Genomic DNA, 13,045 nt, shown 5'->3' with positions numbered 1-13,045 from the left:
TCATGACCAAATTATAAATATTATACCACAAAATATAGCAGAACAGTACACTTAAATGAATAGTTCAGTCAAAAATTAAAATTTGCTGTTAATTTTCTCATCCCCAGGCCATCCAAGATTTTTTTTTTTTTTTTTAAATAGAGCAAATGGTGGTCTTTGGTGGTTCATAAAATGCAAGTTAATGGCTACCAGCATTTCCAAAAAAGCTTATCAAGGAACATACAATTAATACCGTGGCTCCTGACTATAAATTGAGGTCTTATGAAGCGAAACGATCGGTCTGTGCAAGAAACTGAACATTATTTAAAACATCAGGCAATGGGAAAAAAAATAATAATCTTGGATGGCCTGAAAGGGAGAAAAATAACAGCATAATTTTAATTTCTGCACTGTAAAAAAAAAATCCGTAAAATTTACGGTAAAAAACTGGCAGCTGTGGTTGCCAGAATTCTACCGTAAAAAATACGGTAGCAACGTTTTAGGTTTTAACTTAAATTTACAGTTAAATACCGTAATTTATTTAACTGATATAATCTTAATATACCAACCTATTAAAGTACTGAAATCTGATTTGTTCCTTTGAAATACACTGATAACCACCAAATGCAGGTGATGATGAGAAAGTCACATGATGAACCAAAGCCCATCACAAGCAACTTTTAAACAATAGCATATATAGAAGGTGCACAGTGTCATTCACACAAGCACTAAACACCATCATGGTGAGACTCATTAAACTGAAATATGCTATAAACATTAATTTAACAACATTAGATGTAACATACAACCCTAATAAACATAACTGATAAGAAAAAAATTAATTTGAACTGGAACGCAGGGAATTCTGGGAACGTCAGTAAATTTTACAGGAACTTTCCGTTAACCATGTAACAGGTTTTTACCGTAGCATTTTCACAGTTTTTTACCGTTAAAATCACAATCATTTTTTACAGTGTGGGTGAACTATCCCTGGAACCTCTTACTTGTGCAGGCCATGTTGGTGGGGTCCGATTCAGTCCGGTAGTATCCCTGCTCACACTGACAGGAGGTGGAGGCCTCCACTTTGGTGAAACTTCTGGGAGGACATTTACTGCAGCTTTTGGTCTGAAGAGCTGATCGGTAAAAGCCTGGCTTGCACACTGCAGGGATATCAAGCACAATAGGGAGGTGATTACATTACTTATGCCATCGATCAGTGCCTTTGTACTGTTTGTTCAGAGCTGGTGAGAAAATGTAGTCATTAAAGTCAAACATGCAACAACTTCATTAAAAAGAGCAGGTGCTTATTTCAATAGAGAGCTGCTGCTTTGAACAGGGTTTAATGAATAGCCTACTTTCTGTTCTTTGCTATCAACCCAAAATGAGTCTTTTACTGGATTTATAAATGATGGGAAACATTTCCTTTGTTTAATGTTACTGAATTATTAATAATTAGCATCTGTTTATTTTAAATGTTAATCGTATTGATGTGCAAGGCAAACGGGTAGAACGGAAATATGTGTGTACAGAGCTGTTCAAAAGTTTGGGGTTGGTTAGATTTATTTTTTTTATGAAAAAAAAATAAAAAACTGAATTTTCAGCTTCATTACTTCAATCTTTGTGTCACATGCGAGTAATCTTTGTAACATTATGAATGTCTTTCCTGTAACTTTTGATCAATTTAATCCATCTTTCCTGAATAAAGTATTAATTTAATTAAAACTGACCCAAACTTTTAAATTGTAGTATATATTAATGAATAGAGATGGTTGGCAGAATGATCATGCTGCTCTTTTCCATGCAATGAAAGTGCAATCAAGCTCAAATAAAATAAATTAAATTAAATCCAATATTGCTGAAAGTCTTGCTCACTGATATTCATCGGTGAAATCTGATTTGCATATGGCACATAAAAATATATTAGGTTTTGTGTCAGTTACGATGAATAGGATTTGAGAGTTACTGTATGTTGGAAGGCAGTTACTTAATTTTTAGTATGTTCCTCAATCAAAAATTTTTTCAGTGAAAGAGCAGTCTTTTTCCTAAACTTTTGCTAAATTTTGCTAAACTTCTCCAAATGGGTTCTGAATGGCATGAGGGTAAGTAAACAATAACATAGATATATATATATATATATTTTTTTTTTAAGGTGAACTGTTCCTTTAAAACAATGTTATGTATAATCTTCACACAATCACTCTTAAAACACCACACTCATCCAGCCTCTTACACAGCAACATTCCCAGAAAGCATGGAAACCACAATTTACAGTGTTACACCCACAAGTGGGACAAATGGATTCAGTATATTTGGTTTTTGCAATGCTTCTCCATTCAGGACAGGTGCTTATGCACAGCAGACACCCTGTCAGCGCAAAATACATTTAAATAATGTATTGCCATGGAGAGAGAGAGAGAGAGAGAGATAGATTATCAATGGCCACGGCGGTCCAAAGTGCACACAAAGACATGAATTAAAGCCTCCCTGGTGTGCATTAAGAGGCAGACAGCAGAGGTGCACGGTGAATTCATACCAACTCTGAGCCACGGCGAGAACAAGCTGAGCTGAAAGAGGCGGCTAATGCAGAATTATATGATATATAATATCACTCAGCATTTAAGTATTATTAATGAGCCGTATTCAGCACTTCCGTAGTATTTTATTCTTCTCCCTGAAGTCCACTTTAGTGCAACAAAACAGTTGTAGTTGTGCTACTTTGCCTTAAAAGTCAACATGAAATCAAAAGTAAGCCTATTTACTTTTTAATACGCACTCCATCTTATTGTAAAATTATTTATCACTGCATTCCAAAGAATGTTTATCTTCATAGGTTTTCGATGAAAATGCAATAAGTGCCTCTTTTCTTTTTGGGCTGACGTCACCACCTGGCTCCACTCTGGTGTGTGTCACTAATATATATATATATAGTCTGATTACTGAATAAAATAAATTAAAAATGGTGTTCACCCGTGATTTTTCTATATAATTATCTTTTATGATTTTATGACTTGTGAAACTGTCATTCATCAAGGTTGCCAAAGAAAGCCAACATAACAAATCAAAAACTCTTTTATTTTAAACGTTTTCCATTAACTGTGCGCTATAAAAATTGGCCAACCACTATATGGCCCGTTCACACCAACAATGATTCCTATAAAGATAACCATAACAATAACCATATATTAGTGTCCACACTAAACAGTAACATCCTGTTTAAAAGTCTAAAGTCGAGTGTATTCTAATCAGTTGTCAGTGTTTTTATTGTTCATAAGCTGTAAAAAAAAAATCATCCTGAAAGTGAACCATTAAGTTCCTCTGCATTGTTATTCTTATAGTTGTGATGTGGACTTCCCTATCCTCAGGAATTAGATTGATTTTTATAACTTTATAGTTATAGTTTTCATTATAATTATTCCTGTGCTTCTCTCTTCATCTGTTGCCAAATCATGTGATCTAAACTTCTCATATGACTTTCTCTTCTGCATGAGCAACATATCCATCTTTTTCAGAGTGGCAGTGCCGTGGCCTCCAGACGAGATTTGCTCAGCTGTAGCCGTCTGTCTGAGGCCGTAAATAGATCATCTTTGCCCCATTGGCAGCGTTTAGACGAGACGATCCTCACATGAGCTAAACGGACTGCTTGTTTTAAGTTAATATGGTGAAAAAGTTTGTGTCACAGAAGAAACATATGCAGGTTTGTTGGTCAAAAAAACAACATAATTATAATTTTTAGGTAACTGTCGCTTTAAAATCTACTGTCAGACTTGGCCTCCTGTTGTTTTAGAGTAGTGCTAACACGAATCAACTCTAAATTACACACACCTCTAAGTGACCTTGCAATTAGCATTAACCTGCGTCCTGCTGGAAAACACTAGAACATTCTAAAGCTCACAGTCTTATTATTATCTCCATGAAAGGGCAAACACAGACTGGTTACAGATTTCCAACAGCATGAGTTTTAGTGAGATTATATGTCATTAAATATATATATATGACATTTGTATGAAACAGTATGTCTTGAAAAGCATTATGCAAATACATTTGAATTGAACTTTATTGAATATACTGTATGAGTGACATTTGGTCACTGAGCATTGTAGAAAAAAAAACACAACTTTACATATTTTTTAATAATATTTTTTATTTTTTTTATTTTTGATTATTTTTTTTGTGACAATCAAGACATTGTTATGAACTGTTATACAATATATTTCAAATAAGTTATGTTATTTTGAACTTTCATGTCATTAATTTCTTAAATATTGTAATAAAATGAAAATAAAATGATATTTTAAATAAAATAAAGATTTGCAATATTACTGTGTTTTTGTTAATGCATTGACTGCACTTACAAATTAAAATATATTGTATGTAAACACACATACACACACACATTAGATAGATAGAGTTTAGAGCAGCATTCAGCTTGTAGATTCCGTGTGAAAAGACCTTCATTTAAACATTCTGTCATATGACCATGATCCATTTAGATGCGATGGCAAGCTGACAGATACAGATCACGACATGGCAAAATACATTTTTCCACTCTTCACTCAACTCCACATAGCATAATCCCCGCAAACGACACACAGCATTATGATCTAAAAGCCCATGTTAATGGAAACTAGATGAGTTTTGATTAAATAAAGCATTGGTGCTGGGCTGCACTAATGCAGCTTGTAGGAACCTTTGATTGCATTACACACAGAGCTGGTGTGCATCGATCGGACACACGTGTCTTTATTAAATGAACAGCTCAGGCGACAAGATTATTCAACATTTTATCTGCATAATGAAGTCACAAGACAAGTATATATCTGTTCTGACATGCTCGACTCATGAAAGCGCAGAATGGATATTTAAAAATATCTAAAATGCATTTTTCATGAAATTGTTTCATGAACCGTGCAGATGCCTCCTTGAAGATTAGAAAAAAATGCATTCTGTTTACAGAAGTGCTTGAAGCCCTAATCCAATAGCTCCAAAAGGATGGATTTGGAAGTCTTATTTTATGTATTTATTTATTTTCCAAAGACCTTTTCCCTTTGCAAACCTAACTGGGCCCTTATTTTTTTTTTTAAGTCGTTCACTGAATCTCTTGTCATGCAACATTAGACTAGGAAACACAATGCTGAAATCTTTCATCTCACGACCAAGGGGCTTTTTTTGTGGTTTTTGGCTTATTTCATTCTACTTATTGATTTAGCATACTAAATCATGCTAAATTGATCTAGCACTGAAAGCATTTTGATGTCTTTGTATTGATTTGTAAACTGACTAGAATCATATATATATATATATATATATATATATATATATGAAACTGGGTCATAGACAGGCAGTATATGAGCATCGCCATTTTATCATTAGATATGAGAAACGCATTGTAAGGCTTAGATAACATTATCCCTTTTCAATGGATGTGCTTTTCTGCTTTTCTCTATGATTGCAGTCAGAGCCTTGGCATTTTTGTAAAAATAAATAAATAAATACATGAATAATAATAATAAGTTTGTATTTTCTAACTGTATAAGTTTCACCAGCCTTGAAAGAGGCAGTAAAAACCTAGATTCTGATTGTGATATCATTTCTGTCATGCTGTACTGATTGGCCATTGAGAGTCTGTTTTATGATCAGCTCTCCTGATATGATCCAGACCCACACACATACATCTGATAGCCAGCCGCTCTGTTTATCACCTCTCAATGGCTCAGTCTTTTGTGAGACCTGCTCACAAGCTCGATTCATCACTGTCACCAGGCTCTTTCAATGCTGACACACACACACACACACACGCGCGCACGCACACGCTCTTATCACTCTTCAGCTGGGTGGTAACTCAATCATCACCTCTGTGTCTCTCCAACACAAGAGAGCCGAAGATGTAACAGCAAATCTGTGTTTTGCCTGTGAAATGAGAAAAATGACTTCATTGTTGTCATTCGGTCACTTATTAACTGAGCTGACAATGACAGCAGAAACGTAAGCTAGTTTTGTTTCATGTCAGAGAACTTTGTTCATATTTGCATTAAAAATACAGCTGTCAATCAATTAAACATTAGAATCAAATTAAGCATATGAATTTTATTTATATCTATCTATCTATCTATCTATCTATCTATCTATCTATCTATCTATCTATCTATCTATCTATCTATCTATCTATCTATCTATCTATCTATCTATCTATCCATCTAAAAAATATAAAATAATAATGAATTTAATGTGTTCAATTGACTGCTCTGTGTAAACCAGCAGCAAAACAAAACTTCCACCATGTCCATTCATTCATTCATTCAAAAATAAATAAATCTATCCATCCATGCATACATACATAAACAGACAGGCAGACAAATAAATAAATAGTTTAAACACTGAATATGGCACAATAACATTACATTAAAACATTTGATGATATATAAGTAAGTATTTGTGGAATAGAGAGTTGTTATTTTAATAACACTGATATTATTGAATATATTGGACAATATTTATATTTTTTTAATATAGTTGTATTATTATTATTATTGTTGTTGTTATTTCAGTTTTAGTTATTCTAGTAATGAAAATTAGAAATTTTGCCATGGCAACTAGTTGAAATAAAATAGATTTTAAGCTTTAATAAGCTGTACTTTTAAAAAACACACTATATGGTAATAATAATAATAATAATATAGGATGTTTCAGTTAATGTTCATTTTAAGTAACAATGTTTTATATGTAACTACATAGTAACTACAATAACAATGGTTGGCCCAATGAGATACAGTTGAAAAAAAGTGCAGCAGCCACATTTAATCTAATGCAGATTCATGCATCCATTCATTCATGCATCCATCCATCCATTCATTAATTTATTTACTTACTTATTTATGCATATTTCCAAACAACATCACACCACATCTAAGCCAAACAACAACCCACCAAACAACGACAGACGCTAAATATTATCTCACAATCCCTTGAAGAAAAACGCTGGCCATGAAATGTGGAAATCCCTCTGGTGCACTTCGGCCTTGACTTGAATGTGATGTGATTTGGACATGCTCGTCTGCAGCGTCTCATTGACGATTCAGGGATGATCACTGCTCACTCTAGAGGGAGTCTAGCTAAAGTCATAATGCGCTGCACACAAGGCTAATAGGTAATTAATATGCAGCAAACAGTGGTGGGCCTGGCAATTAACGAGCTGCGAGGATCTCAATATGTGTGCCTTTAATAGAGATACATTGAGACAAGATCTGTTGATTAATAAGCTTTTATATTTACCAGAGTAAAAGAAAGTGTTTCAAACAAGCTTTGATAGCAGATATGTCCGATAATTGATGCTCGCTATAAGAGGCAGAGTAGGTTAACGAAAACTAATTAGCTGGAGAACATTATGATGAAAGCAGTTTATAAATAGATTTGATGCTAATTAGAGTTATTTGACAAGCATTTAATAAAGAGCACATTGAGTTACAGTACATGTTAGAATAGAATAATCTGTTGCTTAATTGAATGTACTTTAGGGTTGTGTTAGATGATAGTATAGTGTATCGACGACAGTCAGAGATATCGCCTGTGGCTGATGCCACTGATGATAGCAATACAATTATTATTATTTATTTATTATTAGTAGTAGTAGTAGTAGTATCAGGCTAGTAATGCTATACAATTAATATTAGGGCTTATTTGTTCCATTATATTTATTTTCCGTGCTGCTTTTTCAGTGTTGCACATTATCACACACTATTCCGTTGAGTTTATGAATGCAATGGCCAATCAGAGGCTTTCAGAAACAGCAAAGTTTTGTTGTTTATTGCGCTCGCCTCGCTCGCTGACTGAATTCAGCTCTCTGGGAAATGATCTCAGCGTAAACAACAAAGTGCAGATGTATGTGTGATGTAAGTATAAAAGATCTATTCATCATACAGTGTAGATGGCTTCACTGATTATAACGGGAGTGTTTTTTAACGCTAGCCTGAAGTCAGTGATGATGTTTTTTGGTAATGTAAATGTTCTTTGCTCGTTTTCTGTAGCTGCTGTTTGAGTAACTGAGGACATGGAAGCATTTTCATGTTAAATACAAATTCAGTCTTATTAAAAAACATTAAGCTGCTTTTAGCCTTACGCTGGAGTTGGTTCACTTTCCGGTAATGAAACTAAACAATCTCAAAAAAACATGACATGGAATGGTTTTCTTCTAAACGTTTTTAAAATGTTAGATGTTTGTCAAACTTTTTTTTTTTTTAAACATACATTTTTTATAATTCGTTGCATTTATATAGTGCTTTTCTAGACACTCAAAGCGCTTTACAATGTGAGGGGGGATGTCCTCATTCTCCACCAGTGTGTAGCATCCACCTGGATGATGCGACGGCAGCCATATTATGCCAGAACGCCCACAGCTTATTGGTGGAGAGGAAACAGAGTGATGAAGCCAATCAGCAGATATGGGGATGATTAGGAGGCCATGATGATCAGAGGCCAATGGGCGAATTTGGCAAGGATGCCGGGGTAACACTTCTACTCTTTTTCGAAGGACACCCTGGGATTTTTAATGACCGCAGAGAGTCAGGATCTCGGTTTATCGTCTCATCCAAAGGACGGGTTTACTATGGGTTAAATACTCTATTACTACTTGTTTAAGAACATTGAAAGAACATCCAAAACTAATGTTCTTATAATGTTTGTAAAATGATAAAATATAATGTTCCCTTAACATTTGTATGCTATAACAAGCTATAACAAAAACATTGTTTAAAATTGATCGACTAAATTGCTCAGAACAGTTATTGACTATTTGGACTAATTGGAATCTGAGCCAGAATCACTAAATTCCTTAAGATTTCCATCTCTAGCTGAAATCTGTGCTAACATCAATATGTCAAACAAAAACCAGTCAGAAAACATAAACTTGCTTTTCCAAGAATGCATTTTAAAACAGAAACAGACAGCGAGGAAACCATAACAATGGTACCCCACATGGCTATTGAGCGCCACCAATAAACATCCTTTTCCTGTGTTTAACGTCCTGTGAGTAAACGCCACTATAAACCAATACATTCAAATCACAATATGCAAACATGTGATTGGCGGCTGCTAGTGTTGGTCTTTGTGCCCGGCTATTGTGGAGGCCAAACTTGTGTGTTTTTCCTCAATGCTGTATTTGAATAGCGGGCCGGACTGAAGCTGATTTATGGCATAGCAAATCTGCTATCTAAATTCCATTATGTCAATGACATCGAGTTGGACGCCTGCTAATACTCACAGCATGTCATCTCTAGCTGATGCCCGCTATAGGCAGGCCTGAAAACACATCAGAAATGTCATTGTTGGGTTTTGTCATTCATTGTGAGATATGAAAAGAGCTTAGATGGGATGTAATGCTACACTATTTACTGCATAAAAATGGGAAAAATCAATTAGATTCTCTCCATTTTTGGTGGAAACGAAGCCCTGCCGAAATCCACCAAATTATAGATGATAAAATAATCAGTGTTGCATTCCTTTAAGCTCATACATCCAGAATTGACAGATTCTTTCTGAATATATGACAACAAGGGAACATCTTTAAATCTAAGATTTCAAATTATGAAAATCTCACAAACGGGTGTTTGAAATCACACTACACTGCAGTTTAGTTGACTGTTTAAGCAAATGACATGCATTAATAAGCTAAAGTTCCCACATTTACATGACAGTAAAACCTGTTTAGCAGATGTCTGCAGATAAAGGTGTGGAAAACACGCTAAATGATTCCCTCTGAAACAAAGGCTAGAATTGATGTTTGTTTATATTTCATCTTCTAATGAATATCCAATATCTGACTCGCACAAAACACAGGATAAGGATCATGTATGTGGACATCTACAGTGTTTAGCCAGTAAACGCTAAAATATCAATGGTTCACCAATGTTTTGATGAATTAACAGCTTTTGATTCAGGTTTTCATTGTTCGCTTTGATAAAATACCCCAACAACATATTCAAACGCAGCGATTAGCATTCAGAAACTGTAGCGTGCTGCTTGTAAAAGGAATAAAGGAATTGTGTGCAGGTGCTGCAGGTATTGAAAGGGAATATAATAGAGACAAAAATTTGACATAAAATGACAGAAATGTTGCAATTATGCATAATTATCTAGTTCAGTTATTCTCAATCGGTGGGTCGCCACCCCAAAAAAACTGGTTGGAGATCTATTCTCATAAAGAACAGCAGGAAGAGAGAAAGAGGGGGAGAGAGAGAGAGAGAGAGAGAGAGAGAGAGAAAGAAAGAAAATAAAACTGTGCTAAAAACAAATAATAACATGCAGCTAATTTTACAAAGTGAGGAAAGCCTTATCAGATTATCAAAGGGCAAAGAAAATTCTATCTATCTATCTATCTATCTATCTATCTATCTATCTATCTATCTATCTATCTATCTATCTATCTATCTATCTATCTATCTATCTATCTATCTATCTATCTATCTATCTATCTATCTATCTATCTATCTATCTATCTATCTATCATCTATCTATCTAGGATTGGCATTGGCACAAATTAATTTGTCTCTTGATATTAAAGCAAATGCTTAAACAGTTTTTACCCCTGTGTTTGTTCGAAGCATTCTCTGAATCAGCAATTTTGTCAATTTCATGTTCATAAGTCTGCATATTGCATTAAAATTAGCCATATAAATGGTTAAAATTATAATAAATAATAATAAAAAAAAATTAAAAAGTAAAAAATCACATTTTGGTAATGAGTCATAAAGCAAGTTAATAAACATTAAAGTAAATAAATAACTAAATAAATTATAACTAAATAAATATTGTATTTTAATAAAAGACCAATGTATAAAAATATTATGTTAAATAAATAAATATGATGTTTAATCTAATAAAGTAATAATAATAATAATAATAATAATAATAATAATAAATATCCTGGTGATGTTATTGAAAAAACATATATAAGAAAAGTCATTGAAACATGTATGGGTATGTAAACAGCGATAGCTTCTCAGTGTGTTTGAATAAGGCAAAACATGTGCTTGATTTGCATTTGACTGCAACTCCAAAATAACCTCCAAAGACCTTGCATTTCTTTAGTGTCAATGCAGACCTAGTTTGCTCAAGAACAACCTACATACCACACTTCAGTCGGCTCAGATCAATGTTCAACCGTGAAACTCGGCGTCGACTAACAAGATTGTGAAGTAACTGCAGAATGGTGGTGTGCAGGAGGAAATGCTGAATTAAACACAACCCGGGCGGCTTCTCGCGCAGAGAGTGTGGACAGCTCAGGCTGTGTCCTTTTCACTTGTGTGTGTGAAGCTGGGCTTCTTTCGCCAGCGGGGCCCACAGATGGGGTGAGAAGACTTTCTGGATGAAGCTGTCATTTCCTGACTCTCAAGAAGCCGCTTTCAGAGCGACATCTCTGCACTGCAGTCTGCAGCAGTGGGTGAAATCACAGGTAGAACGGCTTACAAATGAGCCCATAAAAAATCCTATTAAATTCTCATACTGAAGGCACAGGAAAATGTAGTCAATCACTATACAATTACCATCATGCTGAAGTAGCAAGCCGTTTATGAACAGTGCATTGAAATAAATCAATCACTAATTCGGTTTCTATACTTCTATGATATTTCTTGCCACAAATGATTGTGAAATTGTCAGCTGATATGAAAAATATAAAGAATCATTCATCCAAAATAGAAAATTCTGTTATGATTTACTTGCCATGAGGTCATTTAAAACACATCTGACTTACTTTCCTCCATAAAACACAAAAGACGTTTAGCAGAATGTTCATGCTGCTCTTTTCCATTTGATAAAAATATACATATAAAAAAATGACCTAAGGCTGTCAAGCTCTAAAAAGTATAAAAAAAATTGATAAATGAAGTGATAATGTGTACTAAATATTGTTATATGTATATTCTCTAACTACGTTTTGAAGAATATTCATACTACAGAACATTCACACTGCATACAAGGACAGTTTATATTGATTATGGCTTTCAAGGTAAAATACTTAAAAATACATAATGACATATAATTAAATTTGCAGTATGGCTTATTGTGATTATCAAAACGCAAAGACTGTGATTTAATTAAACACATGCACTGCATGTTAAACTAAACGTTTAGTTAATTAAAATGAATAAAACAAATACAAATTTGAAACATTTGAAAATGAAGTGAATAAGTATTATTTAATTTTAAAGTTGTACTATTCAATTATTATTAATTTGATTAAATTCTCAAGGAGTATTATTAGCCTAATATGTATTTTATATAATTTAATATTATTACTATATGTAACATTGTTTTTTTTAAATAATAATCACAATAATAATATTTATTGTATTGTCATATTGAATAAGTCATAAAAGAATGTGGCCTATGATAAGTGGAAAATTATTTTATTAAAGATAAAAGTATTTTATTTTATTATTATTTATTGATTTATTTATTTTATGATAAGAGTGCCTCCCAACAAAGTCATATTTCATTCTAAACTCTCTCTCTCTCTCTCATTTCTGGTGCGAGTGTGAGCGTGAGCAGGTGGAGTGCTGTGAGTGAAACTTTTATAATTTTTTCCTTCTCCTCGCTGTGTCTATCCTTAGGCTGCGTAGTTCTAGTTGTATCTTTTGCTGCTTTCGGGCCGCGTGCTATCCGCTTTATTGAGGAAGCATGTCGGCCCCAAACGTGAAGGGGTTAGGCTCACTTACACGATGCCACGCTGTAAAGGTGGCATCCGCGGAGTGTGGAAGATTGTTGCTTGGCAATAGGAGAGGTGGTGGGACATGAGAGTGTGTTCTCCGCCTCTAGAATGAACAGTGCCACTGTAGTCTTTCTTGACAGTATAGATAAAGCTAATGAGATAGTTGAGCACGGAATAGTTATCAGTGGTGAATTTGTCCCTGTTCTTTCCTTTTCATTACCAGCTAAGCGAGTCACTTTGTCAAACGTTCCACCTTTTGTGAGCGATGACACTTTAACTCAGGCTTTATCTCGTTATGGTAAACTGTTTTCTCCGATTACGAAGATTTCAATTACTTGTGACTCTCCTTTGTTGAAACATATTGTT

At 34.2% G+C, this 13,045-nt stretch overlaps 1 protein-coding gene across 2 annotated transcripts in view; it reads right to left on the bottom strand.

Annotated features, from left to right (window-relative positions):
- The window catches only part of LOC306864194 (ephrin type-A receptor 5-like), a gene marked incomplete at its 3' end in the record, with an annotated part of 80,139 nt that overhangs the window by 42,223 nt on the left and 24,871 nt on the right, over positions 1-13,045 (bottom strand). For both annotated transcript variants that reach the window (XM_079407994.1, XM_079407995.1), the window contains exon 4: positions 984-1,139. In XM_079407994.1, coding sequence (XP_079264120.1) covers positions 984-1,139 — 156 coding nt within the window. The remainder of the gene's footprint in view (positions 1-983; positions 1,140-13,045) is intronic.

The sequence above is a fragment of the Barbus barbus genome, assembly GCF_936440315.1.
Source record: "Barbus barbus genome assembly, chromosome: 45".
Taxonomy (NCBI): domain Eukaryota; kingdom Metazoa; phylum Chordata; class Actinopteri; order Cypriniformes; family Cyprinidae; genus Barbus; species Barbus barbus.
The sequence above is the reverse complement of the archived record's forward strand: the minus strand, read 5'-3'. Positions and strand labels throughout refer to the sequence as shown.